At 41.8% G+C, this 27,533-nt stretch overlaps 7 protein-coding genes across 22 annotated transcripts in view; 3 read left to right on the top strand and 4 right to left on the bottom strand.

Moving 5' to 3' along the window:
• The window catches only part of cmpy (crimpy), a 164,655-nt gene extending 161,812 nt beyond the window's left edge, over positions 1-2,843 (bottom strand). For 2 of the 3 annotated variants that reach the window (XM_076365272.1, XM_076365274.1), the window contains exons 1-2: positions 2,630-2,843; positions 1,310-1,694 (exon numbers count right to left, since the gene is read on the bottom strand). In XM_076365272.1, the coding sequence (XP_076221387.1) occupies positions 1,310-1,464 (155 nt within the window). In that variant the 5' untranslated portion in view covers positions 1,465-1,694; positions 2,630-2,843. The remainder of the gene's footprint in view (positions 1-1,309; positions 1,695-2,629) is intronic. The other variant, XM_076365273.1, reaches the window with a different exon arrangement.
• A 948-nt stretch (positions 2,844-3,791) lies between these two features.
• Nup188 (nuclear pore complex protein Nup188) lies at positions 3,792-10,424 on the top strand. The gene is made up of 6 exons (XM_076364463.1): positions 3,792-4,027; positions 4,150-4,360; positions 4,432-4,896; positions 4,968-5,092; positions 5,165-10,206; positions 10,288-10,424. Exons 1-5 carry the CDS (start codon positions 3,999-4,001, stop codon positions 10,092-10,094), a joined length of 5,760 nt encoding a protein of 1,919 aa, XP_076220578.1. The 5' UTR covers positions 3,792-3,998; the 3' UTR covers positions 10,095-10,206; positions 10,288-10,424.
• Positions 10,425-10,477: 53 nt separating this feature from the next.
• Positions 10,478-14,381, bottom strand: LOC116433195 (mesoderm induction early response protein 1). Of its 5 annotated transcripts, XM_031991024.2 has the most exons (7): positions 14,302-14,381; positions 13,839-14,224; positions 13,604-13,728; positions 13,380-13,526; positions 12,068-13,132; positions 11,849-11,976; positions 10,478-11,764 (listed from the first exon to the last, which is right to left on the bottom strand). In XM_031991024.2, the coding sequence occupies exons 3-7, from the start codon at positions 13,643-13,645 to the stop codon at positions 11,128-11,130; spliced, it is 2,019 nt and encodes a 672-aa protein (XP_031846884.1). In that variant the 5' UTR covers positions 13,646-13,728; positions 13,839-14,224; positions 14,302-14,381; the 3' UTR covers positions 10,478-11,127. The 5 variants fall into 5 exon arrangements, with proteins under 5 accessions (XP_031846884.1, XP_031846883.1, XP_031846885.1 ...); XM_031991023.2 differs by lacking the exon at positions 14,302-14,381 and having other exon boundaries at positions 13,839-14,293; XM_031991025.2 differs by lacking the exon at positions 14,302-14,381 and having other exon boundaries at positions 10,478-11,761; positions 13,839-14,293.
• A 67-nt stretch (positions 14,382-14,448) lies between these two features.
• CPT2 (Carnitine palmitoyltransferase 2) lies at positions 14,449-17,849 on the top strand. 5 transcript variants are annotated; one of them, XM_076364471.1, is made up of 6 exons: positions 14,449-14,688; positions 15,354-15,394; positions 15,485-16,580; positions 16,650-17,142; positions 17,247-17,439; positions 17,544-17,849. In XM_076364471.1, exons 3-6 carry the CDS (start codon positions 15,546-15,548, stop codon positions 17,665-17,667), a joined length of 1,845 nt encoding a protein of 614 aa, XP_076220586.1. In that variant the 5' UTR covers positions 14,449-14,688; positions 15,354-15,394; positions 15,485-15,545; the 3' UTR covers positions 17,668-17,849. The 5 variants fall into 5 exon arrangements, with proteins under 5 accessions (XP_076220586.1, XP_076220585.1, XP_031846889.2 ...); XM_076364470.1 differs by lacking the exon at positions 14,449-14,688 and adding an exon at positions 14,707-14,808; XM_031991029.2 differs by lacking the exon at positions 14,449-14,688 and adding an exon at positions 14,796-14,919.
• Positions 17,850-17,879: 30 nt separating this feature from the next.
• LOC116433198 (Vacuolar H[+] ATPase PPA1 subunit 1) lies at positions 17,880-19,666 on the bottom strand. Its single transcript, XM_031991034.2, has 6 exons — positions 19,545-19,666; positions 19,327-19,476; positions 19,121-19,169; positions 18,942-19,025; positions 18,457-18,856; positions 17,880-18,378 (listed from the first exon to the last, which is right to left on the bottom strand). The coding sequence occupies exons 2-6, from the start codon at positions 19,385-19,387 to the stop codon at positions 18,346-18,348; spliced, it is 627 nt and encodes a 208-aa protein (XP_031846894.1). The 5' UTR covers positions 19,388-19,476; positions 19,545-19,666; the 3' UTR covers positions 17,880-18,345.
• A 344-nt stretch (positions 19,667-20,010) lies between these two features.
• Positions 20,011-23,137, top strand: LOC116433199 (protein-lysine N-methyltransferase SMYD4). Of its 2 annotated transcripts, none has more exons than XM_031991035.2 (4): positions 20,011-20,300; positions 20,938-21,805; positions 21,884-22,535; positions 22,626-23,137. In XM_031991035.2, exons 1-4 carry the CDS (start codon positions 20,284-20,286, stop codon positions 23,135-23,137), a joined length of 2,049 nt encoding a protein of 682 aa, XP_031846895.1. In that variant the 5' UTR covers positions 20,011-20,283. The 2 variants fall into 2 exon arrangements, with proteins under 2 accessions (XP_031846895.1, XP_076220583.1); XM_076364468.1 differs by having other exon boundaries at positions 20,204-20,880.
• Drp1 (dynamin related protein 1) lies at positions 23,021-27,514 on the bottom strand. Of its 5 annotated transcripts, none has more exons than XM_031991018.2 (8): positions 27,417-27,514; positions 26,867-27,295; positions 25,901-26,465; positions 25,584-25,831; positions 24,781-25,488; positions 24,261-24,573; positions 23,964-24,175; positions 23,021-23,881 (listed from the first exon to the last, which is right to left on the bottom strand). In XM_031991018.2, the coding sequence occupies exons 2-8, from the start codon at positions 26,966-26,968 to the stop codon at positions 23,825-23,827; spliced, it is 2,205 nt and encodes a 734-aa protein (XP_031846878.1). In that variant the 5' UTR covers positions 26,969-27,295; positions 27,417-27,514; the 3' UTR covers positions 23,021-23,824. The 5 variants fall into 5 exon arrangements, with proteins under 5 accessions (XP_031846878.1, XP_031846875.1, XP_031846876.1 ...); XM_031991015.2 differs by having other exon boundaries at positions 26,867-27,302; positions 27,374-27,505; XM_031991016.2 differs by having other exon boundaries at positions 27,374-27,471.
• Positions 27,515-27,533: the final 19 nt, after the last annotated feature.

The raw sequence follows: 27,533 nt of genomic DNA, 5'->3' as shown, positions 1-27,533 counted from the left end.
TCGATTGGTTTTATTTATCGCTAAATTGGAGTGACACGCGTTAAACACGACCGCGGACAATGAACGGATCGACCGTCGAGGCGAAAGGGGAGCATAAAATTTCGATGACCGACGCTTTTGATCGTTCCCGATTCGAACGTGTGCACGCGCGTACGTGTGTGCACACGCCAGCTTCGCTTTATCATGCCCTATTTTCCATCGACACCCTACGAGCACCGGAATAAAATCCGCTCGCGGCGTTTAGACAAAGAGGGCTGCGCGACAAAGAACAGAATTTTTTCTTCCGCGTTGCCGGAGGAGAGAACGGGAGCCGTTATTGTACCGCGGATTTTAATTGCTCGCGATCCTCCGGAATGATTACAGCGCGCGGGGAAAGGCCGGCTTTGCCATGCAACCTCGCGAAAAACTAACATTCGCGAGAATTGTATTTCTCGCGGAGGAGAAACGCTGCAAGAAGACGTCCCGACAAACCCTTACATTCGCTCTTGCCTTCCGGCTTCCAAATTGGAGTTTTTCGGTCAATTAAGTCGATATACTCCGTAAGAACTCGTCGCGGACGAAGATGCACACGTAGGTACGGATTTCGAACGAAAAACGTCGCAGCCGAACGAGCCACTGTCTACCGTGTTCGCGATTCGAAGGACATTGTCGCGGAACATCGAGACTCGCTCGCCTTTTCGCGGTGGTGTTCGCAACAGCGGCGAAGCGAGTTTACCGGAGAACACTGCGGAGTTTTGTATCCTTCAAAGTCTAGGCTACCGTAACCTTTTAGCTACTGTACGCCGCTGTAGCAGCTCTCGCGTGTATCATCTTTTCGAACGGTACACCGCTGTAACGCGATTCTTTCTCTGTCGTCGATATTTATGCACGTTACGATTCAATCCAACGCACCAGTGGACAATTCTATCAGTCTCGAATCGCAGTGATATTACATTTACACACACCGCGTCAAACCTCTCTGCACAGAGGTATAGCTTGCTGGCTGGTCGAGCCGTAGCTAAAAGGCTAAGCAAGTCTAGCTTCGAATGTCCCGATTGAAAATCGAGTAGCGTCCAGACCGACAAAGTCTCTTTTGCATCGTGGCCCCGTTGTGACGTCCGTGTTTCGAGCGAAACGTACGTGTGCACTCGCCTGCACATACCTGCATAGATATATAGATTCATGTATAGACGGTATGTATCGCGTGGAATTATTTTTACATGTTGCGAACGATGAAGAGCGATTTCCAGGGACGAGGAGGAAAGAAAAGAAAAGGGTAAAAAAAAAGGGGGGAAAAAAAAGAGGAGAAAGAGAAACTAGCGCAGCTTACCCGCAGGGGTCCGAGATGAGGCCTGCAGGGCAATCCTCGTCCGTAAGAACCTCACACTCGAGGGGCGAGCACACACACGAAAGAGCTCTCGCAACCGCGACCGAGAGTACCACGATGCCCCCCAGCAACAGCAACGAGGCCCTCATTTTTCTCATCCCTTTCTAGCCGATCTACTGCCCCCCACGCAAGGCCAGCTACACCGTTCGTTCCCTTCGTTCCCTCCCGTTCCAGCAGTATTCCTCGCGGAGCTGTACTTTTATCCTTTCAGTGTTCCCTGGGACGAAAACCCGCGGAAAACTGCCCCCCTGGCGCGTTCAGTTCATCACGAAAGGACGCTGCGTAGCGGCACTATGCATCTCAGCTCCGATTCACCACCTGCGGCACACTTCGACACGTGCCGATTCATTCGCGCCGTTGAACGCGAGAGTACGCGCGACTAACCGAGTTACCGTCGAGTCCGAGGACCGCGCGCGTCCGCCGGTTCACCGAACCGAGTTACACCGGAAGCGATACCAGCCGCCGACGGATCGGCGACGAGTCTCCGGTGCTCGGTGTCTCGCGATTTACATGGAAACGCTCCCGCATCCGACGGTACCGCGTTCAAACGAGAAAAGTACACTGCGGCTGCTGCTCACAAGTTACTTCGCGGATGAACCGGTCAGCGCGGCTACCTTCGAAATCGAAGGGATATCGATGGTGCAGGAAGGCGTTACAATATTACACCTCCGTCGCAAAGTTGAAGTCTCAAACCGCGGTTAAATTACAGACGCAGCAGACGGAGTGCAGCCGCGGTATACTTTCGCTGCAGCATGCTGGAAATCCGTGGGACCGTGCTAAACGCGAGAATACTCTTCGCAATTGCGATGCGTCGCGTACACGCGTATATCTGTATTTCCCGACGGACGCGACCATAGTGTAACAGGAATCCCGAGGTACACGCGTCACGGAAAGCCACGCGCCCAACCCGGTACCCGATCGAATATATTATACAACGTATTCGCCAGTCCGAGAACCAGCGTTTAGTTCCCCGAACACTAACGACGCTCCGCATCTCCGCGGCCGCTCTACTTTCCCGTGGAGCAACGTGCTCGGTAAAACACGTTTGCCTTTGTCCCGTTCGCTTTCAGAGCATTCCGTCAATTTCGCGCGTTTGCACTCGACGAAAAGTTAGCGAGAAGTTAGTTCGCTCGATAGTTGACGGAACGCGTGACGGATGACCGACGGCGACGGGCAACGGCGGCGCGGACCGCGACTCGGACTCGATGGGAAAACGCGTCGCTTAGGAAATGGTGCGTCTCCGCGGAACAATGGGATATTTACGAGAATCGTTTCGGCGCTAGGTCGCATAGTAACCCCAACGGAAGCCACGCTTCCCTCTCGTTTGCGCTTGTCTTTCTCACGTTCGCGGTAACATCGTGTATACGCGGTGCGGCTCTATTCGGTACGGTTCGTTCGATTCTGTTCGACGGCCCAACGCTACCAAACGTCTCAAAACCGCAGCGACGAGAACGCGATACGCTCGATGCCCAAGACGAACGTGTACTGGTCGACGTGAAGCGTCTACGTCGTGAGCGGCGTGAAACGGCGTAAAGCGCCCCGACGCCTCGCGTCGGCGCCCTGACGCGGCCCCTATCTCCGCCAACCAACCCCGAGTGCTGTTCGCTTTCTTTCCCCATGGACCATTCTCTTTATCCGCGATTATCTGTCCATCTCGCGGCCCGGGTATCATTGTTTCCCGGCTTTTGATGTTTTCAATTCGTCCTGAATGGCGGACTTCGTTTTCTAACCTAATACGGCACTTCAAACGTGGTATAGGTGCCGATCAGTTTGAACCACTTCGGGCAAGGGGCCGTTAAAAATCTCGCGAATGGAACTGGCGAAGTTATCGGTTCGTTCTCTTAATGATCTGAAAACTAAGGGATATGAACTGTACGATCCAACTTTGAGAAATGGATTTGGAAGGATTTTGTTGTCGGAGGTCTAATTACTGCTAAACGTAACAAATGCATCCAATGTGATACTTGCCTATATTGTCGATCTTTATCTTGGCCTTCGGGGAGCAATTATTTGTTCGTTCTTGGTAAGTGCGAAATTAATTTGTGGTTTTAGACTGCTTCAATGGTGAAGGATTGTTAACGTTCCTTCGTTCTGTTCGTAATGAAGCGGATATTGATTGGGTTCAATGTTTCATTATCTGTCGTTCGATGGAATTTTTTTTGATAAAATTCAAGTTGCAAAATGGAAATAGGCGTATTTACGTACTCTGAATAATTCCTTTGGAAGAAAATAATCTTGAAATTCCACTGTTTCGAACATCTCGCTCCTCTCGCGCGATAACTTTTAGCGGGAAACGTTGAACAGTGTTGCCAACGCCACTTACTTTGAAGTCCGTTATGTCCCCCACTCTCTGTTATTCAAAATTGATTGACCAATCAGTGATAGTGGACTGTGCTGCTCTCTATGAATTCTGTGGACATTTCAATTTAAATAGTGTTCACACAGGTTATTCGTGTGTGCTTTCGGATGGAGGTTATGTACCGCTATAAACAATATATTTCAACGACAAGTAGCAACATTGATTGATATGTGATGCAGGGATGCTGTAGTTATTAATATTTAAGATATTTCAGTTGTCGCGTGGGAGCTTGTAATATATTTCTTATGAATCGCACAGTGCGATACGTTAAAAATGAATGAACACGCCGTGGAAAGTCTGCCGTGAGTAAACATTTGCTTGATTACTTTTTTAATGACACGCGACACAATTCTTTGATTTTGTTTGTAATAGTTACCCTTCGTTTACGACAGCTGACGTTCGATTGTAATTATTGTTTTCACAGGTATTGCAAAGAATTATGGCTTTTAATATCCGATACAGTGTGTCGTTGCGAGAAACAACTGGTTGACGATGAAATTAAAAAGGAAACGAAACTGCTTAAAGAGGGACTTCTATTCTTTAAGCCATTTACGGAAGCCTCCCTCTCAAACATCCCAAAAAATGATCCTTCTCCTAGAATGTACGAACTAATCAGCAAACTTGCTCCTCTTTTAGTAGGTATTCTTAATAGGACTTTCTCTTATTTCAATCATTCTGTGTCTCATTTTCTTATTTACTTCTTTAGAACTTGGATGCTACACTTACCTGGGATTTAGTTTGTAATTTTATTAAGTACGAATATCGCAATTGCACTGAAACTTTTGCATCTCAACTGATAGACTTCACCTCGATGAAGGCATTGATCGATGATATTTGGAATTTTTATTATTCTGAAAGAATGACTTTAATAAAGTGCCTTAAACTTATGGTTGAATATAAAGAGAAGGAGCATCGCTACCAAAAGGAGTTTGCGAAATTTTTTGATAATATTTTATTCGGTACCCTCTTGGAATCGATCAGAAAACAAATAGAAATGCTAAAGACTGTAAACCCACCTATTCGATCGCAGCTGTGTACAGAGGAGTATTTACATAGGCTCTATAATAGTAGTTTAGTTGAAATGCGAGAATTACTTCACATATTAACGGTTATTATCCACGACATACATATCGCCGACACTGAGTTTTTGAAGCTGTACGAAAGTATAGTGGTAAGTATATTATAAAAAGCAGATTCACAGACAATGATTTATGTTTAATTCATGTATCAATGATTCTGTAGGGAGAACCTAGGCGCTTAGCAAGTACAAAGAGTCACGAAGACAAAAAGGCAATTGCCAGAAAAATTAAGGAAATTCATCATAGTCAAGCAGCATTGATCTTAGTAGCGTTAGATGTGAGAAAACAGTAAGTTATTCGTACAACCTTATCAACGTCTGACATGAAGACTTTAAGAATAAAGCTATATCTTATTTGCAGTACCGACATGGAAGACTGGGTTAGGAGCGTGAGAAATAGTATGCAAGAAATTTTCGAACAAAAATGTGTACGCGATAATTGCCCGCAAGACAGTCCACTATTTTTGTCCTGGATGTTGGCGAACTATGCAATCGATCCCGATAATATAGACACGTTAACACGATTCCGACGGTTTGGTATCAAAGCGATACAACTCGACGTTTTCCATTATTTGCAAGAACTGATGAACTGCGAGATGATTTGCGAGAAAACTCATTACGCCGAAGTCGTGCATAGTAGCGTCTACAATCTCTTGAGCTTGATATGCGTTTTTGTCGACGAGGATAAAGTTAGCGCGTTGAATGGTATTTTCGATGCAGTGGCCGCTGCGGTACAGTTCCCGGAAACTGCAGCTCGATTTTGGCGAGAACGCGAGGACGGTTTGTGGCCAATTTACAAGTTCGCCGCGGAACAATTCCCATACGAGTTCGAGCCCTTAACCAATATCGCGATTGGACTGGCGAGTGCCTCTGAATCAAGTGCCGAACGAATTGCAGTAGAATTGGAAAATTTGCAATCGTTAACGCTAGAACTGCCGCGTCAACGGGAACACGGCAGGCCATTGAAACCTTACCAACAAGAGTGCGTAGTTCACAAAAACTCGTATACGATATCCGAAGATACTCCTCGAGAAAATGTACGCATACTGTCGAGTGACCGCGAGGTAGTGATATTCCGGCAAAAAGCGAGCTACTGGGACGCTTTGCATCATAAGATGGAACAGCTTTTCTCTCAAGCGGGCGGCAGAATGACAAATACCAATGAAATGACCACTAATTTACCGGAGAACGTTTCACAGGGTTTAAAGCTGCTGCGAAAGCTGGCCAAGTACATAGGGATACGACAAAGCATGGTTATTCCAACGGAATTAAGCTTCGAAATCATCAATCGATTCTCCTATCCAGTATTACCCGAGGACAAGATGTACATATACAAAATAGTTGCAGCCTGTATCGGTATCTCTTCCGAGCTAATCCTCGAGTATCCCGAAGAAGTACTCGCAAGAATGCGTGCGGGTGTTTACCCCAGGTTCAATAACCGTTACCAAAAGGCGCTGGACTTCGCGGAAGCGGTTTCTTTCGACGGTGGTATAATCGCATCCTGGTTATCGGCCATAGAAACGATCGCGCATTCTTATCCAATTTTGAACGCGTACCTGGACATCTTGTCAAAATACTTGATTCGAAAATACAACGAGGAAGCTTTGTACACGGTCGAAATACCTGGTATGGTGTTTCTACTGCAAGGCGTGTTGCCAAAGTTGGATTCCTGGTACTTCGACTCGGACGCTGAGAGGACCGACCTATGGTTGAAAAGTATGTTCTGTCTTCACAGAGCGCTGGAATCCAGCCTGTCGAAAGACGACATACGCAACGAGTTACAACTCGTCGTTGCGTACAGTTTACTTTATTTAGAGCCGAGGCACGCGTTACTCAAATTAATCCGTACAGGCGAACGTACCCTGCACAACAAGATGATGGCGGAAACGGATTGGATTCGCGGGAAGGGACTCAAGGCGATCAAGAGCGTACAGTTGGCTTTGTCGGTGGTAAACAGGCTGTTGATATTCAGAAAGTCGCTGGGTCTTCAGACGGGAGACAGATCACCGTTGGAAGTTGCCCTGTATTCCTCGCCGCGTGTGCCTAACGGTCTTTTAATAGTACCGACTATCGTGAATTATCTGTACGTTTGGTTCAGCCCTCCCTTGCAGGCGATGGCAGTCAGACTGCTGAAAAAGTTCGCCGAAGGATCGTCGATGTCTCTGCTTGTTTGCATGGGCATGGACGGCACGGCTATACGAGAAACGTTCGCGTCTCGCAGAGGACTGATGTCGCCGACTTGCGTCGCGGACATCAAAGTGGCCATCCTCGAACTGGTCGCGGTCTGCTTGGAAAAACAACCCGGACTAACGGAAGCCCTCTTCAACATCGTCCATCCAGCGGAGTGCAACCGAATCTTCCCCCGGTCGGTCGAGGAGTTCTTCACGGAAGGTTGCAGACAGTTCTTGGACAAATACCTGAGTCGAATTTACGAGAAGGAAGACATCGTTTGCGACAAACTGTACAACAGCACGATGGCACTGCTGCGAGCGATGTGGTACCACAGGAACGAGATTCTCGTCAATTTCTTTCGGAAACGAGAGAAATTTTGGACTCATCTGCTCGCCCCGCTTTTCAGAGACTTAGTGCCTGCTACGAAAGGCTACTCTCACCTGTTGGACATAATCACCTTGGAGCTGTTCAAGAACTCTCTGCTCGAGGACGACTTCTCGACGAATTTGAGGAAACTCCTGGACAAATCGAACGATCATTGGAAGAAGCTGGCGATATACATACTGGAGGATGCGTCGTCGGACAGCGAGGCGTCTAATTACGAGAAGCACGACAACAGTATCACCGGTTATTCGCTGTACGAGACTAATTTAGAGTCTTGGTACAACTTCATCGTGACGTTGACAGATGAAAGGATCGCGAGCAACTATCCTGTGAACGTGATCCAAACGCAGTTGATAACCCAGCGTTCCCTGGAGTCGCTCCTGGAACGAGTGAAACAATCCCAGGACCCCGCCAATCGGAAGGTCACGATGCTGTTAGCTTCTCTGTCGCTTCGATGCATCACCTCGTGGAAACAGATGTGCGTCGACGACTCGAAAATCTTCAAATCGGGATTGACGCAGTTGATGCAAGAGATCGGACAGGCGTACCGCTGTTACGGGAAATCGTTGCGTCAGACGCTGATGTCTCTGCTCCTCGGGTGCGTGCAGTGCGTGAAGAGCACGTTGCGCGAGGACGCGACCAGTCTGGAGTATCTTCTAGCGCATTCCTGCACGATCGCCGCGAGCGAGCTGGAAGAGTTAAAGGAAGCTGCGATCCAATTCGAGAAACGGAAGCAGCAACAGCCGATCGTACGGGTCGTGGACGAGAAAGGAACAATCGACAGCGTGACCGCTCAGAAGAACGCCGACGAGAGGAATGCGGAGACTCTACGGGGGATTCGGGAGAGTTTGCCGGCTACGTTGGCCGTGTGCATGGTCACGCAGCTGTTGCGCTCGTACGTGGAGCGGAGTTCGCTGTCGAAGCGGCAAAGGAAGTCCGGTTGCGTGCAGCTTCGGCAAATGATACCCGAGCTGACGGCGTGCATCGGCATCACTATGCAGAAGTATCCGTATCTGAGATTCAGCGGCGCCGCGCTGAACCTGCTCAACCTGATCGTTCGTTCGCCGTACGCTTTGCACCCGATCAGCGACAACGACATCGCAAAGTTATGGTTGAGCTTGATACCACCGGCGGAGATCGGCAACAGCATGCTGGATTCGCTGTACGAGGACCGGCCGAACGGAGACTGGCGATGCCAGGACTGGTGGCCTCTTTACACCCTCGGCCTCGAGTTCGTGACCGGACTCGTCACCAGAGAAACGCCCACCCTCTACATCAAGTCGATCCTAATGTTCCTGAACTCACACGAGTACCAGCTGATGGTCGCCTCGACGCTACTGAGGCATACCGCGGATCTTCTCGCCGCCGACCTGGTGCAATCTCTCGTGGCCATGATTCACACCATGGCGACGCAGACGTACATTTGGAACTCGGTCCAACCGAACGTCTGCGAGACCTTGATCAAATGCATGTACCTAGCATACGACAACACGGTGAACCTATTGCTACGGCCGCGAATCCTCAAGTTCATCATCGACGGTATAAGCATGGAGAGCGCCGAGGAATTGGAGTCGTGCGACAAGAGATCGCCGAGCGGCGAACTGAAGCTTCTTGTGAACAAGCTGATCGTGATAAACACCACCTGCGCGCTCAGCTTCGTACATTTCTCGCCGAGGCTGAACACCCTCGTGGACACCATATACACGCAAGACTTTTGGTACACTCCGATGGCGGAAATGAACTTTGGCCCACCGCAGATGAGTATGTGCTCGGGCCCGCGACTGACCTACGGAACGATCATCAGCTCGACTCAGCTGTTCACCCAGGCGCTTCACTCGCGGTCTCAAACCGTCAGCAGCTCGTCCGTCACTTTCACCGGGCAATTGGACAAGATGGATTCCGCGAAGCGAGAATGGGAACACGCGACGCCGGAGGACCGTCGGATGCACTCCAGCAAAGATCTGAGAAGGATCATCCACGCAGCTTCTTCCGGTTCGGCCTCGAGATCCTCCTCTGCGGCCGGTGGAGACTTCCTGGTGTACGTGAGCGGTCTCGACGTGACCGTACCCTTGCTGAGCAGTCCGAGGCTCGTCAGAAGACCCTACGATCCTCTGATTTGCGAGAACACCATTCTTTCTAGAGCCACCGCTCTGACGAGTGGCAGGCACGTAGCGAAAGGTGGTGGCGGCGGTGGCGGCGGCAGTGGCAGTGGCGGTAGTGCCGGCGGAGGTGGTAGCAGCGGCAGCGACACCAAAAGATTCGCAGCGGCGAAATACCATAAATTCAGCGATCCTTGGTTCGAATCCATGGACGAGAACAACACGAGATTGGCGCTGGAAGTTAATCTTGTGTTGATACTGTGCCAAGCTTTGGAAGGTGTTCGAAGTCCACGAATCGCCCTTCGAGACCGTCAGCTGATTGCGCGTGAAACGGTCACGGAATTGGGAGTGTTCTTCGATTTCCTTGAACACCGAGGCACACCCGACAACTGGCCCGTCGAAGGATCATTGATTCACGCCGATGCCAAGGGCGCAAGGGCGATCAACCTGGCGATCGATCCGTTCCAAACAATCCTACCCGCGAGATTAAAGGAAACTGAGGGGCGGAGGATCGAAGAAAATATTTTCACTACCGGAACGTTTACTACCAATATCAGTAGCGTACAGTTTTTACCCTTGATGGGGAAACTGTTGAAAGCCGTCGTGGAGTCGTTAGATTTAACACAGTATCGATGATAACGATAGACGTAAATTTGTGAGAACGTTAGGAGAGCATACGAGAAGTCACATTGCTTAAATGGTAAAGAAAACGCAACAAAGAACAGGAAAATATCCATTGGCAGTGTATGTAAGTACGTACAAAAGAAATAACAATTTAATTATTCCGTGTATGTTGATGTTCACAATAAAGTAACAATTTTTATTATAGTCTTCCGTCTTCGATATCGTATAAATGATAAAGAAACTAGAGTAAAAAAAAATGATTAATCGGGGATACCGCGAACGCACATTGACACGTTCCGCCTTTGAAACGTGTCCGAGGACATACGACGGGCAACTTTGGTCCATCTTCAATGTTGCATTCAGTGTATCCTCGATAAAAATAAAAGACAAGCAAGTATCTAGCGAATTTCATTTAATGTAACCACGTTCAACGATTACCACTGTGTTCTTGCGTCGTCAAATTTCTGTAATCGTGTAACGAAACTGGACCTTTTTGTACACTTAGTATCAGCGATCAAACACGTGCTAGGACAACATTACGATTATCGTTTATAAGTTTGCGCCCGGCGCTACATTTCTGTGATCGTAATTCATTGTGCACCACTTTGATAACACTTAAATATTTATAGATCTGAAAACGCGAATCGATTCGAATAATATAAACTAATTTTTTTAAGTTGGTTAAACTTTATCTACGGATAACGAGATAGGAGTAGTTGTCGTTGGGAACTAGAAAGCAGAAAATGGAAAAAACTATGGTAATCCGCCATTGTGGCCACGTGCCATTTTAACTGCTCCTTTTCCGTTTCGATTCGTTAATTAACGTATCTTTAATACCTTTAGTCCTCGAGTCGCGAAATAACATATCTCTTTCGTCATCGCGATCGATAGTCATACTACGATACAGTATAAAAATATAATTCGTGATATTAACGAATATTATATATTACGGTAATAGCAGTGTCGCGAGCGGCGAGTTGAACGCGTCGCGTAAACATGATGTTTGACGCCATCCAGGCTCAGAACCCGAAGGTCGTGTTCGACGCTAAGGGGGTAAATGAGGTAAAATGTTCTCCGGTGAAGGTGTGTCGTGGGATTCGTTACTTCTCGACGTCACTCGTGCATGATAAAAATTATTCGAAGTGACGGAAGTGACGACGGAACTGGTCGTAACTGTACTCGTCACTGCTGTTGCCGTAACCATCGGAACGGTACTGGCTGTTGTTGTATTAATGGTGATCGTCGTCACGATGGAAGAGGTGCAGTGACTTCGAGAGGATAACGTCGACCAGGTGTGCGGGTTGGAACAACTGGTGTCCGATGATGGACACTCCGATAGACGAGTCGACACGGTGCAACACATAGGCGTTGATATCGTAGGTATAATTGAACTCGAGGTTGAAACAGCGACACCTGCAGTTGTTGTCGGTGGTGGTGGAGGAGGTGGTGGCGGAGGCGGTGGCGGTGGCGGTGGGGCTGGCGTTGGTCCATTCAAATCGGCCAATGGATCAACTGCTGTACTGTCCCATGGTTCAGCAGATTTTGATTCGTCGTTGCTCACAGCACTGGCAGTCGATCGTTGTCGCTTCGCGTCACCGTATAATAAGCAATGAACATTCGGTGAACTGCTGCGATCTCGTACGCCCTCCTGTTCCTCCAGGAATCGATCCATATAGTCCCTGCTTACAATTCAACGATCTTGTCATACTTCAAGTTTTCGTTTACAACCGAATCAAAAATTATAATGGTGCAGAGAAAATACTCACGTGATGCCAGGATGTAAAGCGTACTTTTTCTTTTCTAAACGAGCCTTGTATGTAAATATATCGTGGCGTTCCGTCTTTTTCCACAAATAATAAAATTGCACTAATTCTCCGACAGAACGTGTTCTTACCTGTAACAATAACAGTAACAGTTGTAATATTATTACCCGATATTTATTCTTATTTTGAAATATAATTTAAGGTATCATGCGCAGTGCATACCTTATTCTTTTGTATCAGATGAAAATCTTTTCCATAACTTCGTAATCCAGATTCGAAATTATGACATTCCTCTTCTGACCAAAGACTAACTGCATCCGTTGGTGGAACAACGTTCATTCTACGTCTTCTTAACGCTTCTTCGAGATTGTAACCGCACTGTAGTAATAAATATAATGCTTGCTCGTCGTCTCTGATGTGAGATCCGGTGGGCAAAGAACCACCCTTTACAGCCGGTAATTGGGCCCTTTCTAAAAATTCTTCGGTTTCTTCTTCTGGTATATGACTGGGATCCCATAACATTTTGTCTTCATTCTCGTAAGGTAAAGCATCGTCGTAACGACACAGACCTTCTGGTATAGCTGCTTGGTAATCACTACCAACCATGATTGTCTTCTTCCATTCTTCTTCATCCGGACTGTAATCGCAATCGTCCTCTTCTTCTTCGCTCTGCGGTCGTGAAACACTTCGCAGTAATCTTGAAGTACCACTTCCTATACCACTGCTGACTATTCCATCTTCTCCCCCGTCTACTGTACCACTGGTACCGGTACCCTCTATTCCAGCAACAACGTTCTCGTCCGTGGTACCGAGTCCACTTATACCACTGCATTTAGCGGCACCACTACCTCCCAGTGCAGCGGAAGTCCTTACGTTTTCATTATTACTACAATTATCGGTCATAGAACATTCTTCGGCTTCGCCATCTTCGTCGTCGTCGTCGTCATCGTGAATTCTGTGTCGCCTACTATTATCCACAGTAGTCGCACCACTAGCGTTGTTTCCTTTCATTGTCGATCCTGACACCAACGACGTTGAATCCTTCCCTTTTACCAACATTTCGGTATAAAATTGCTTGAGATCTGGCTCGTTACTGGTCGCGTCTGCTTCATCGTCGTCATCGTCGTCATCAGCATCATTGTCACCCTTATCCGAATACTGTCCTTCAACCTCTGGATCCCCACTTCCAGATGGAATTAACATTTGATCAGAACTGTTTGAATTTTCTGTCGATGGATCCCCGTATCCATACATTGCAAGCAGATCTTTTAGTGGCATATCACCTTCCTGAAAGAAGACAAGAACACAAATGATCATCATGCCGGATATAACAAACAGACTAGACATACGAATCTCACTACGAGAACGCACTTTGAGTCCAAAGTGTTGTAGAAACTTATCATAATTGTAATTATTTATGGGCTTGATTTTTTCATTTCACAGGCTTGATCCTAGAATAGTTGGGATCAGAATCTTGTTACAAAGTGAACATTGTATATGTTAAATATTTAGCTCAAACACCCCAGAATTATACCTTTTGCAAGTTGGACAACTCGTTGTGAGAATCTTCACTACCTTCTAAAGCTTCTTCTTCGTCTAAAGTCCGTTCATCATCAAAATCATTTACCATCATTCCTGTACCTGGGCCCATATCATAATCTTGATCCGCCCTATAAGGTATCTAATATTAATAATGTATTTGGGCTTTTTAACAATCGTAATCTGTAATTCGTTCATACTGATCCAATGTATACTAACATGTTTATGTGTATTGCAGTAACCAAAGTTGCAACATATCATGCTGATACTAGCATTGCATATTTAGTATATGCACAGAGGGATGTGCACCATTAGTACGCTGAACAAGGATGTCCTTATATTACCTGCATTGTACATTTTGTTTGTTTTAGTTGATTCAATTAAGCATTTTTACCATTTAATCACAATACTTTATTGAAAAGATATAATATGCAAATTATGACGCGTATCTAACCTTAAATTCTTATGACATTAGTCTTGAGTTTACAATTGCAATAACAACTCATACTTCAACAGCCAGTATGATAGAAACTGGGTTTCTTTTTAAGTCCTTTATTACTGGCACTGCATATTGTACATGAGTTTCACTTCACCTCACTAAAAATATTTTATTGCAGTATCGTATGTACATCTTCACAAAGAAGGGTAAATTTTTCAATGTAAAAGTTTCATGACATATCCAACATTTTTCCAAGGCACAATTTTAACTACCGAGAAAATTGTTTCAACTGCATCAACGACGATAGCAGGAAATTATTATCAGTTTTAAAGAAATGCATTAAAACACGCACAATCTATTATTTATATTCATCGAATGCATCATTATGCTTCCACAGCATTCTAAAAAGCGGGAAATTCATAGAATTCGTTGCAACCACCAATCATAAATACTTAGAGATGTGCGGAAAACACCTTACCATTGGTTAAGGACTACGTTGCACTAAATAAATCCCTTTTCGTGAATCATTATGAATTCACCCTTAGGTACACCAACCATAGAAACATTTGTTCATCGATAGGGTGAGCTTTCTCTTGTATCATGATATTCAATGACATATATTTTGCTTTAAGCTTCAACCGACAATGTTATTGTATAGTTTATTAAATTCCCTTAAATTAATGTTATGTAATAACAGTTACTAGATAAATAGTTTCTAATTATTATTTAATTTTCTTTTACTCGAAATAACAAATGCGCTTGGAAAGCTTGTAATGCATTCTATATAAAACATCCAAAATATTAGCATAAACTATAGGCTTAGAATTACCCTTGAATTTGTGTAGTAGAGCTTGAGTGTTTTACCGTAAGTAGCGCCACTGATATTTCTGCCCGCATTTATCACTAAATTTTACGAAATTATGTATTATTTATAATTTTTAAGGATTCCATAGATAATTTAATCCTGTAACAACAATTTTTCGATGTAAAATACGTAGTTTTTTTATCATTTCCAAAATTCAGTTAATGTCATTGAATATTACAGTATAAGAAAGAATTCTTGTCATAATTAATGATCTCGTGTTATCAAAACAGTGTAATTAACAATTTTCACTGTTAAAGTATCTGATACTTTGAATTAATTTTGAAAGTTCAAAATGTACAAAAAATTCAATGAATAATATTCATAAATAATAATATAAATAATTTATATAGTATATACCTAAATGTATGCACTTATGTGTGTACATACACACACTTTATCGTTAATAATACATTATCCTGTTAATAAGTCTACTTAAGCAATATTAACAAATTGAAATTTTATAAAATTCTATTTATTGTTAACTGTTGCTGCATAGCTTGTAATATTTTATAAAATACTATATTGTACAGTAAATACTGAACTAATTTTTTATGTGCAATATGTTATCCTTCTCAGCAAGATATAATTATACAAAGGGAAAACTGGTAACAACATTAAAATTTTTATGGGCTACGAATTAGTTTAATGTTATATTTTTATTTCAGATTAAATATGGAAAAGTGCAAACTCTATTGCAATTATCAAGGTAAATGACTTGTATACAGGTGTTTATAATGTGTATATGCAAATATCTTTTTATTAAATGTACTTTTTCAACTATTTATTTATATTCTAGACATACATCTACACAAAAAGATGACGAATATCAGTATATTAAAAAAAGTAAAATCCCTACAATGCACTTTCAACCATATCTACCACGTTTATCTATTCCTGAACTTAAAGATACATGTAAACGATACTTGAACGCACAGAAACCTTTATTATCTCATGAAAAATTTGCGGAAACTTCATCCTATGTCACTGAATTTTTGACGAAAGATGGTACTTTCTTGCAAAATAAACTCATTAAAAAAAATTCCAAAAATCGTCACACTAGTTATATCAGCGAACCATGGTTTGATATGTATCTCAGAGACCGTAAGCCTTTACCAATTAATTATAATCCTTTCTTAGTTTTTGTACCAGAGGATAAATCAGAGTATAATATTCAGTTAGTGAAAGCTACTAATCTAATCATATCATCATTAAGGTTTATGAAGTCATTAAAAGAGAACATTTTACCACCAGAAGTGTACCATTTAAATCCTAAAAAATCTGATACTGATTTGTTTCATACTACTATAAGATTGCTCCCACCCCAATTAACCTGGTGGATAGCATGTGTATTATTTCAAGCTTATCCACTGGATATGTCGCAGTATTGCAATTTATTTAATACAACAAGATTACCGAAATTAGAAAAAGATGAGATTTATCAAAATAATACTGCACGACATATAATCGTAATGCGGAAAGGACATTTCTATTGCTTCAATGTAATTGATAAAAATGGTTTAATTTACGAACCAAAAACAATAGCAACATGTATGAAAACTATTTTAGAAGATGATAGACCAGCTAACAAAAATTCAATTGGAGTGCTAACCACTGCAGAACGTAATTTATGGGCTAATACCAGAGCACATTTATCACAAATTGGTAATCAAGAGCTTCTGGAGAAAATAGATTCAGCTGTGTTCACAATGATATTGGACGATACATATATCGGCACAGATTATAATACATTAATTAGAACATACCTCCATGCAGACGGAACAAATAGATGGTTCGATAAATCATTTTCATTAATTGTAACCCAAGATGGATATGCTGGTATAAATTTTGAGCATTCTTGGGGAGATGGAGTGGCTGTACTCAGATTTTTTAATGTAAATAATTTAGAATTTAAATAAAAAAATAACTGTCATGTATGATGATAATGACTTTTATGTTTGCAGGATATAAAAGATGATATATCTAAAAAACCAAGATTCCATCCCACTGACGTTTATCACCTCCAGAAAGCAGCAGCGACTGATGTTAAAAAACTCGAATTTATTGTAAACGATGAAATACAAAGCACTATTAATGAACAAAAAGAAAAATACATAAAATGGATGGAACAACTGAGCATTGATCATATAATATACAATGAGTTTGGTAAAGATGAATGTAAGAAATACGGAGTAAGTCCTGATGCAATTATGCAATTGGCATTCCAATTAGCTTTATATTATCAGAAAAATTGTGTAGCACCAACATATGAATCCTGTAGTACCGCCGCATTTAAGCATGGACGAACCGAAACTATCAGGTCCTGCACAGTAGAAACGAAAACAACATGCGAATCAATAATTCGAAAAAACAATGCTTTAAGTAAGACTGCACTAAGGCAATTAATAATTAATTGCAGTGAAGTCCATAATAAACTCACTAAAGAGGCTGCTATGGGTAATTATAAAGACACAAATAAGCGTTATATCACTTGTATTTTATTTAAAAAGAAAACTGTAATAACAAGAGTTAACATTAATTATTGTTTTGCATGTTTTTAGGAAAAGGGTTTGATCGACATTTATTCGCATTAAAAAAAATTTGGGAACAAACAAATATACCCAAGCCGGCGATTTTTGAAGATCCAGCTTATGATTACATTAATAATAACGTCTTATCTACATCTACTCTTTCAAGTTCAGCCGTACTATTTGGCGGATTTGGCCCAGTAGTAAATAATGGATACGGAATCGGGTAAGACATTCGTAATTGTTTCTATAAATATTTAATCTGTTTTCTACTATTATATAAATTGATTTTATGAAATTTTATTTATAATATTTTTATCTAATATGTAGATACATGATACAAGATCGAAGACTGGGAGCTGTTGTAACAAGTTATAACACACACTGTGATTCTAATGAGTATGTCAAGTGTTTAGAACAGGCATTTAATAACATTTATCAAATATTAACTTAGATGATGGCACTGTTGCATATTTGCAATCAGTATCAGTATTGAATTGAATCTCATTAATCATACACATTTCATTTATATGAATTTTGACCATTGTTGATTATATACACAACTATATATTTTTTCTATCGTCTTTGAGAACTTTTTTACTCTTATTAAAATAATAAAGGCCTATTTTCTTCGTATTATGTTGTAAAATGAATTGCGGTGATAAATAAGATTGTAATACTATATTTTACATATATGTGCAACATGTGTAAGTAAGTATAATATAACATTATTCTTATTCAATACAACAATTCTGTTGGAAAATATATATACATGAAATGTTTCGTGTAAGAGAGCGCTATAACACACTCAAAATACGATACATAAATAACGGTTGTACAATAATAAATTTTATACTACTAAAACCTGATATTTATGCACATGGTTAATACACAGAGATCATGATACCCAATCTATTAAATCAAAATCTATTTGTATCAAAATTACATTTACCCAAAATGAAGATGATGTACCAACCTGTCACGGTATGTTCTTTTATATGGGTTTCAACCAAAGAAATGTTTACACATTATCATTTTCCCTATATTTTTTGTAACGGTTACTAAACATGGAATGGAATTTCGTGATTCCAAAGAATACTTTATGGTTGCAGCACTTCTTTTCACCCTTAAGTTACACTTTATTTCCCATTTTCACCTTAGATGTCTAGAAGAATTAAAGAATTTATTTATATGTCGAAAAATAAAATTAAAAAGTACATACCAGTGGTTTTAAACAACTTACCATGTAAATGCCTACAATTAATCCAAAAAGACCAATGGCAGAACCAAAAATTTCAACAATAAGAATTTTGACGAACAGAGCAGAATTGGCTGCATCTGCGAGAGCTGCTCCAGATCCTACAATGCCCACAGCTATGCCGCAGAACAGATTGACAAGACCAACAGCTAAACCTGCTCCAAACATTAAATATCCAGCGAGCCAATTCTGATTGCGAATAGATTCATCTAAAAGTGCTTTTCTATAATCGAACTGTTCCAACATTCCTGATAAAACGATGGCTGTGATCAACCCATAAATAGCCACAGCTTCACAAAATATTACAGAGATTAAATTCTTTGTTTTAATTCTTGGAGCTTTGACACCACCTCCTACGATCGACACACCGGTCGTATGAATACCTCTGAAACGATCAATTTCTATTAATCTTTTGCTTCTTATATAAAATACATATAAAATACCACCGATATGAAGTCTTAAAAACTTACAATGCAGCACCAACCACGGACAGAGCAACAGCAAGTCCTATACCAAGAGTTGCCCACATATATGGAGAGGAATTTTCCAAAAACCTATGATCATTTTTAGCGATCAGATTCTTTTATAGGTGCTCATAAATATTATAACTTTCAGTTAAATATTAAGCAATTAAAATCTCTGGCCTTACCATGCAATACTAACACGTTCTCCTTTCCCAGTAAATACATGGTACAGTACTACAAAGAATATTTCATTTTATTTGTATTTAAAGTCTTGTCTACTTTACAGAAGCACAAAATATATATCGTTTAGCCAGCATAAACATATAAATATTTCTGATCAGTTTGAGAAGCATATAATTTTTTCTAGGATAAAATAAGTATAAAGTAGTACCCAAGACTGCAATTGTAGCAGAGGCAGTGGTCGCGAAAGTAGTACCCAAAATGTATCTCATCGCGGTATTTTTGGTTCCCTCGTTCGTCGCACAACACTCAAAGCAAACGCGATAGAATAAATGCGTTCAGACTCTAAAGCATAAGTCAACTGCAGAATATAGGAATCCCTTAAAATAAGAACATTTCACGTAAAGATTAAAAGGAAAGCGCACTCACGCCCGTTCCTATCATGTGACGTCTGGTCTGGTGCTCCTAATGGTTAGGCACACTAGTGACATCGATCGCAGAAAAACAGTATTAAAATTCAATTTTTAAATTCATCTTAAAACCTAAAACGTCTAAAGAACATTAATTGAACAAATCAATAAGCTTCTCGTTAATAGAATAAATCGGATCTATCGTATACACGTATACTTACATGTGATCCTACAACACATACACGTATCATAATGTTGAATTAAGAGTAGAATAAATTTTTTACTCAATCAACATACCAATAATTATCAAGAGAACAATCGAAACGATTATTTTATTCTCTCGAACATCTAAAGGCACACGTATCGCATACCTATTTACTCATTCCCTAAGCTCCCATTTTCCATTCGTCAAAATAAACTTTTCAAATTTCTCTTCCTTCGTTCCCTCGTACAAGTCACATCTCTGCAACTGTTAAATCGTAAAGATAAAAGAAGTACCGAGCGTTGGCGACGGCAATGACACCGCGAAGAGGCGAGCCGCACTCTTTTTCCCTCGAGCGAATTATTTATCATAGTTTCTAGATTCGAAACAAAGCGCAAAGTGCAGGCGAAGTAAAATCTCCGACTATCTAAAATCTAATTTTAGAATTCGTCACAGCTCATTCGTGTCGTGTCTTGTACCTAGGATAAAAGTGGCGTGTGCGTGGATGTAATGCTGATTAGATTACGATTGTCTGATTCCATCGAGATCGTTGAAAATGTTCGCGACAAAGGGGTAAGAGTTCGGCCGTGGTCGCGGCGTTTCACGGGAATTCGTTGAATTCGTCGGATTAATCGAGAAAGAGGAGGCGCAGACAACGGACAATTGGACAACGACAAAACGAGAACCGAAGAATAGAAAACGGAAAGTCTCTATGGCGAAAATTTCGGTTAAGGACCGTGATCACTCTCCGCGTATATACGTGAAAATGAGGAACTATCGCTGAAGTTATTTCGGTCTTCGATTAAATTACATTGATAAATTTAGAGACCTAAATTGAGGTTTGTCGACTAGAGGTGCAGTTCCTACGAGAGTCACGTGTCACGCGAGGCTCGTTAGACCGAATATTAAACGGACCTGGAAATTGAAGATCGAACGTCCACGGGAACGGACCCAGTGTCCGATCGAGTCGGGAAACAATATCGCACCTTCGATCGCGCGATTCCCTTCTAAATCTCTCGTATACGAGGAGTTCGAATGACCAGATTCCATTAGGCGTGAACGAGCCAAAGATACGTTTCCACCTGACACTCTATGCCGTTGGAATTTATAGAATAGACTCCACGCTTCGCGATTCTAGCATTAATCTCTTTCGGTATCGCGCAATAACGTGATCATTGCGTTTCTGTAACCGACGAATAATTCTCCGCAGGTGCACCAAATTCCACGGGTTCCTGAGAGAAGCTTATGACGCCGGAAGGGCGGAACCATTCGCTGCCCGCTTCAACGACTCGTCCGCGAGCGGGGACAGAGAAGGAATGATTAAGGTTCTCATGGATATACCATGCGTAAAAACTCTGATAATCGCTGAGTCGTACAGGGGTAAGGATGACGTCAAGGCGGCGGAGGTTTATAGTAAAATAGGCGAAGCGATCGCTGGGAATGGAGTTGCGGGTGAACAGGAAAGTAGAATTAGTGTTCTCACCGAAACGCTGTTTGCGGCCAGTGTGACTAGTAGATTGTTTCTGAGAGCTCTGTCCGAATGCGCCCAGCACTGTTACGACTTGAAGGCTTTCACCGGCTGCCTGAGGTACTGCGAGTGCATGCTTGCGCTTCCTGCGGGCTTGTACGATAAGACCGGCGAGAGCATGAGCGATTTCTTGGAGCGTAGGAGAGCGTGCGCGTATTTGAGGGACGAATGCTTTAAGATGTTGAAGCGGTCATCTTCCAGGGGAAGAAGAACGCGCCGGAAGTGCGATCAGAAACAGAGCTCCTCCTCGGAGGACGCATCGCGAAACGGGCAGGTACCGGCAAGGGCGACAGCAACGGTACCGGTCGTCGACGGTAAACGACACCCCGTTCTCCAAAGTTGCTCCGACGCTGTGGCCCTGGAGTTCGACGAAAAGAGAGGCCGACGCCTCGTAGCGACCAGAAACATCAAAGCGGGAAGCGTGCTGATCGTCGAGCGGCCGTTCGCGTTCGCCACGAACAAGGACGCGCTCGATACGAATTGTTCGCATTGTCACGTTAGCTTTAAGTCGAGCGACACCGTTAAAATTCCGTGTCGCTTCTGTCGAGCTGTTAGTATAAGAAAGTAGTGTTATCGTTGTTGTTCTCGATAGAGGATAAAATATGAATACCGGTTCGTTTTTCTCCAGGTGGGCTTCTGTTCGGAGAAGTGTCGCGAAGAGGCATGGAGCACGTACCATCGATTCGAATGTTGCTTACTCGATGGCTTTTACGAGAATCGTTCGGAGGAAACGCAACTGCAGGTTTCCCGTTTGTTGCTGGCTTATAGAATGACTGTTATAGGGTCTTTGTCTTCGAAAAGTAGAAACGCGGGGAGCGACGATAACGTGGACAATGAGATTCCGTTTCTGGACGACGATTTCCTTCGGTGTCACGACACGGAAGCGAACGAAGGACACGGGAGCGAGCCGGGGATCAGCGAGATTTATCGGTCTCAGGATTATCGGACCGTGTTGGCTTTGACGACGCACTGCGCGACCCTGGACAGCAACGTGAACCTGATCCGCGCCATCGAGGCGGTCTTTTTAACGAAGTGTTTCATTTTCGCTTTGGGTAAAATGGATGTTGTTTGTTTGAAGGAAGCCTTCCTCTGGTTGGCTGTAGGAATGTTTCACCACTTGCAAGCCATCCAGTGCAACGCGTACGAGATCGTGGAGAACGTGTACAAGGAAACGAGCCACGTGTGGGAACCGAGGGAGATCGGCGGAGCAATTTATCCGACAGTCAGTCTCGTGAATCATAGCTGTTATCCGAATGTCGTGCGTCATTCGTATCCAGCTGGTACGAAATGCGTGTCTTGTGTCTTTTGAACGGTAATGAATATTTGATCGTTGCGCGTACGAAGTTTATCACGAATCTATTGTCTCGCAGGAACAGTCGTGGTAAGAACGTTGCGGTTCATCGGCAAGGGTAAGGAAATTCTCGATTGCTACGGACCACACTTCCTTAGCGAGAAGAGACTGCAGAGACGGGAGCATTTGGAGAGAAAGTATCATTTCCTGTGCGAGTGTGAGGCTTGCATGGAAAACTGGCAGTATCCTTTACCCGAAACGATGATCTATAAATGCAGTACGTGTTCGGAAGGTATCGGTGTCCTTCCTTCGAGTGAAAAGAATACTCGGTACGCGGCAGCTGTGCAATGCCGTAGATGCAATGAGAGAATCGATTGTAAGAAGTTAGAGGTTCAATTCCGGAAATCGGTTGACAAGCGATTGAACGCGATTTCAAAGATGTACGAAGGCTGTTACGCACAGGCGTTGCCGCAATTGCTTGAGCACATACACTTTATTGAAAAGTTCTTTCTTGCACCCAATATCGAAACTATCAAAACACAACAATGTATCATTCAATGTTACAATCAGTTTGGCTGTATCTCTCAATAACAATACGCTAACAATTATGTGTGTATGTATAAATATGTATACACCGATACACGATTTGGGATTTATATCACAATGGATTTAAAAAGAACAGAATTTTCACGGTATCTTTTTGTATTAGGCACCATCGTACCGATGGATCCTGCGAGCAGTGGAAAATACTGCTACATAGAATAGTTACAGACTGCCCCCGCGCTCACGACTGGTGACACATTTTTTCCCCGTTTTCATGTCTTACGGCTACCAAGAAAATTGACGAATCCTAAATAAATTAATCGCCGGTATTCGCACGTGAATACATGAGTACATTAAAGCGTTTCAAGTGTAGTTGTGACATGAGCACCATTCATATTGATGGCAATACTTTCGTATTACTTGGTATTAATTGTGCTGATGATTGCTATAAATGCACGTGTTACGGTATTGTGTGTTTTACGCTTAGAATGTGAAATTAAAAGAAAATGCGTAAACCTTAAAAATTATTCTAATCGGTGTAGTAGAGACACTGATTGCATGAAAAATAAAAATTATATATATATATACATATGTATGTATATATGTATATACACAGTGGATCGATACACGCGTAGTTTCACTCTCGTCATTTACCTACTAAAACGCCAAAATGTCTATATTAAACTATAACTTCGTGGCGGTGGTTGTATGCGTGTGTATAGTGTACAAGTTCGGTTACCACATATGCGTCTCTCGAATTTCACTAATTATATGACCAGCTTGAGTTAGTGCCTGAAATAGAAAATATATAAATGTAAATTTCAGATTTGATTTATATAATACAGAACGTCTCGCCGTGCACAATTGAATATACCTTTAGCATGTCTGCCGCTTCCTTGCGTCTGATGGCAACGTGTTCACTTTCGTTTAAAAGTAGTTCGGCGTGATCAGATTTATACAAATGAGTTACAAGCTCGCTTTGTAAATTATCTTTAACATAGTTGACTAGGAAATGCATGACAGCTTTTGGTACGCTATCCTGTATGGATTTTCTTACGATATAAAAGTATGATTTTATTAGTCTCTCTGCAAAGTTGTACGTTTACATTAGTATACACGAAATCAAACTGGTATTGCACGAGGTAATTGAAAATCCCCTTTCCCCACTTACCAATAACTTCACAGTCTCGTTGTTCTCGCTCGCTGAGTTTGCGAGACGTTTGCGTTGGTACTACTGGAAGTAGATTTATTGGTTTCTGTTGAGGAGATGCTTTTTGTATTTCGATCATTGGATTTGAGTCTGTATTTGGATTAGGAGACATGCTGTTTTCTCGATTTTTTACAGGTGAACCATCGATCGAACTGTTCGAATCGATTTTCCCATGAGGCAACCAATTAGTTAATAACCAAGGCATCGATTGCTCCTTATTCTGCTCAGAAAAAGATGTCACATCGTCTTGACTATTATTGTCTGATTTCGAATTCTGTTAGGAAGGTGTCACAAGTTTTAGTTACACGACATATTCGTCAAACTAGTACAAGGATACAAACATTTGAAATGTTATGTATGTTCTTCAATGAAATTTTAAATAATCAACTTTATACGGATGATTGTAAAGGTATATCGACAGAAAAGTTAGTCACTGAAAAACTATTTTAAGAGTAAATTGTTTATGCTGTCAATAACTTACGGTATCGTTTGGTATTATGGTACTCGATGGTCTTGTGGCAGATAGAAGTCTTTTATTATGTTTTAGGTGATCCCCATCAGTATTTTGAAGTAAAGACGACGCAAGAACAGCATCCTTATGAAAATCTGGATGCTTTGTATTTATATACGCTAATTCTATGGCAACTAAATTTTCAACCATCTGATTAGTAGGTGGAAGTCGTCGACGCAGCAACAGCGTCACAACATCAACGATACGTTCGTGCAACTTTGGGAAACGTAACATCTCTTGTTGTACTTCGATACCACAGTGCTGTATAATACTTTGCATTTCATCGTGAACAAGTTCTACGCATCGTAGAGAGGGCTCCTCGAGTCTTCGAATTTGTCGCTTAACCAATAATTCAAATGAAACTTCTGGCACGAACAAAGCTGGTCTCGGACCAGTGGCATTTTGAATGGCCGTCAAAATATCCCCTTTTTTAAGACCAGCCAGTGGATGTATAGAGTTGAGCGTTTTACCAAACGCTTCATGAAAAATATAACAAATTCGAGCACCCCCACGTAATTCCGTTGTTTCTATGTTCCTGGCAGTTCCCTCTATCGTTGAACAATAACTGCTTGCAAATTTCGTAATAATTTGAAGTAATGTCTGACTCTTGTCCCCAACATCTTCCCCATACGAATTAAGCAAGGTTTGAAATTGGGATACCATGACATTTACTCTCGTCTGTTTTCAAAAAATATAAGTTCTACCAAATTATGTTCATTTTAGTTCTTTCTAATTATACATGGCAAGTATTTACTATTATTATTTGCTGTTACCTTTAATTCTGGAAGGCAGTCCCGAATATGGTGCATAAGTAAACGGTTTAATGTTTTAGCTAAATAAGGAGTTCCATTCCTATTTGCCAAGGTGGGATATTTCCTCTGTAAAAATGCAGCTTCATCTTTCAATGCATCTTGAATACTTTTATTATTCATTATATCTTGCTGAGAACGATTGACTACTCCAATAATTCCTAATTTTACTGGAATTACTCTGCCACATAATATATCTATAGCATCCGTTCCTAAAATAATTTACAATAAATAAATCAAGAATTTCATCATGAATCAAGAATTTCAAGTAATAAAATTACCAGCATCCATAAGATCTAACTTAGTCACAACTGCTAAAGTACGTCTTCCATCTGGATCTACATCTTTGCTAAGTTTTAAACTTTCACTGGTAGCCATATCTGTATTAGCAGTGACCACAGCCAATATAATAGAATTAGGATTACATATATACTTTAATACCAGCTGACTAATTTGAGTTTCAATATCTTCAGGTTGGTCACCAACTGGTACCTTTGTGATACCAGGAAGATCTATAAGTGTCAAATTAACCACTGATTTTGAATAAATTTTCAAATTAATTGGTTCTGGACAAATCCCTTTATTAGATCCAGCCATGCGATCTGTTTCAGCCTCAATTTCTTTACGTATGTCCTCAAAATCTGTGTAAACTTTACTTCTGGAGTGTAAAAATATTCCCCACTCATCCAGATCCAATGTACCATTTTCTGCGCTTCTATGTTCACGATCTTCTTTAGGCGTATAGACAAGTTGCAGCACCAAGGGACGTCGAGTAACTATTCCAACACCCCTTGGTAAAAAAGACCGACCAACCAAGCTTTCAATCACCGATGATTTTCCAGAACTCTAAAAACATTATTACCTGTATTTAATTTCGAACTTACAACAATGCACGTAAATTATAAGTGACGGTCCCTTAATAGTCCAATTTTCCATACTTATGCAATAATAAAGATAAACTGCTAATTCTAGTAACATTTCCACCAATTAACTATTACAAATTATAACTTAAACTGTTAATATCAGTGTCACAAATTGTTCTGTAGATAATAGTAATAACGTTCTCCTACAACACGACAAATATATGTACTTTATAACGTGCAATTCATAAAAACAAAAACTACAGTTAAATCGTTCGACTGCGTAGTTTCATGTTCAAGAAGAAAAATGAAATTCAAATCGAGATCACGATCACAATAGCTCGTAAAATTCCTGACTTTCTTGTTAATTTAAATATGAAAACTGACCTGTGTACCAAGCACGACAATTTGTGGTAGCTGTATAGCATCTGCACCGACAGTATTGAATACATCTTGTAATTTATTTATTACAGGTATCAAAGCTTCCATCGTAAAAGAATAAGTACAAGGTAAATCGATCGAAAGACAGTTACGCGGTTCGAGCCGGTGCAAAATGTAATTTTGCTATAATTACACCTGCAATTACATGCGTTACTAATGGTACCAAACAGTTCCCGCACTAAAGTTTGTTCTTTTGCAAATGTTATTGGCTTTCGTAGTGATTTCTGCGGTTGTAAAGATTCCGTTAAAATCACTGCAACAATACTACAGCCGTTGTTCCCAACCACCGTTTTCTTGCTCCATAGTCCACACGCGTGCGCGTGCTACAGTTCTGCGCATAACGTTTCACTTCGAAACGTTTCTACCACTTGAATACTAAAACCTTAAATAAGTAAGTTATACTTAATAGGTACTTCAGCACACGAACAGAAGCGATAGATTTTTTATACTGACCGAGTGAGAAAATCGAAAGCAATCTACAGTGAAATATATTTACCTCGCAAACACGTTTAATCGTCAACCACTTAAGTGGTACTTTATTCAAGATTAATAAATATTAAGAAAGAACACGAATATGTTTTAAAGATAATGCCCAAATGGTCCGCGATGAAAG

This window comes from Nomia melanderi, chromosome 2 (assembly GCF_051020985.1).
Source record: "Nomia melanderi isolate GNS246 chromosome 2, iyNomMela1, whole genome shotgun sequence".
In the NCBI taxonomy this organism is placed as follows: Eukaryota; Metazoa; Arthropoda; class Insecta; order Hymenoptera; family Halictidae; genus Nomia; species Nomia melanderi.
The sequence above is the reverse complement of the archived record's forward strand: the minus strand, read 5'-3'. Positions and strand labels throughout refer to the sequence as shown.

Bases quoted from the DNA above. Each gene is read 5' to 3' on its own strand.
- LOC116433195 (XM_031991024.2), bottom strand. From the start codon at position 13,645: ATGATATGTTGCAACTTTGGTTACTGCAATACACATAAACAT. The intron at 13,133-13,379 runs GTATAATTCTGG...GTCTTCTTTCAG, and splicing joins AGTTGTCCAACTTGCAAAAG to GAAGGTGATATGCCACTAAA. The intron at 11,765-11,848 runs GTGAGTATTTTC...TTGAATTGTAAG, and splicing joins GCTTTACATCCTGGCATCAC to CAGGGACTATATGGATCGAT.
- Nup188 (XM_076364463.1), top strand. From the start codon at position 3,999: ATGAATGAACACGCCGTGGAAAGTCTGCC. The intron at 4,028-4,149 runs GTGAGTAAACAT...TTGTTTTCACAG, and splicing joins CACGCCGTGGAAAGTCTGCC to GTATTGCAAAGAATTATGGC. The intron at 4,361-4,431 runs GTAGGTATTCTT...TTACTTCTTTAG, and splicing joins GCAAACTTGCTCCTCTTTTA to AACTTGGATGCTACACTTAC.
- LOC116433198 (XM_031991034.2), bottom strand. From the start codon at position 19,387: ATGAGATACATTTTGGGTACTACTTTCGCGACCACTGCCTCTGCTACA. The intron at 18,857-18,941 runs GTAAGTTTTTAA...TGATCGTTTCAG, and splicing joins TCCGTGGTTGGTGCTGCATT to AGGTATTCATACGACCGGTG. The intron at 18,379-18,456 runs GTAAGTTGTTTA...TAATTCTTCTAG, and splicing joins TAATTGTAGGCATTTACATG to ACATCTAAGGTGAAAATGGG.
- LOC116433199 (XM_031991035.2), top strand. The intron at 21,806-21,883 runs GTTAGTATAAGA...GTTTTTCTCCAG, and splicing joins CGTGTCGCTTCTGTCGAGCT to GTGGGCTTCTGTTCGGAGAA. The intron at 22,536-22,625 runs GTACGAAATGCG...ATTGTCTCGCAG, and splicing joins GCGTCATTCGTATCCAGCTG to GAACAGTCGTGGTAAGAACG.
- Drp1 (XM_031991018.2), bottom strand. From the start codon at position 26,968: ATGGAAGCTTTGATACCTGTAATAAATAAATTACAAGATGTATTCAAT. The intron at 25,489-25,583 runs GTAACAGCAAAT...TTTTGAAAACAG, and splicing joins ACTGCCTTCCAGAATTAAAG to ACGAGAGTAAATGTCATGGT. The intron at 24,176-24,260 runs GTAAGTGGGGAA...ACAACTTTGCAG, and splicing joins ACGAGACTGTGAAGTTATTG to AGAGACTAATAAAATCATAC.
- CPT2 (XM_031991028.2), top strand. From the start codon at position 15,240: ATGTGCAATATGTTATCCTTCTCAGCAAGATATAATTATACAAAGGGA. The intron at 15,395-15,484 runs GTAAATGACTTG...TTTATATTCTAG, and splicing joins ACTCTATTGCAATTATCAAG to ACATACATCTACACAAAAAG. The intron at 16,581-16,649 runs GTAAATAATTTA...TTATGTTTGCAG, and splicing joins CTGTACTCAGATTTTTTAAT to GATATAAAAGATGATATATC.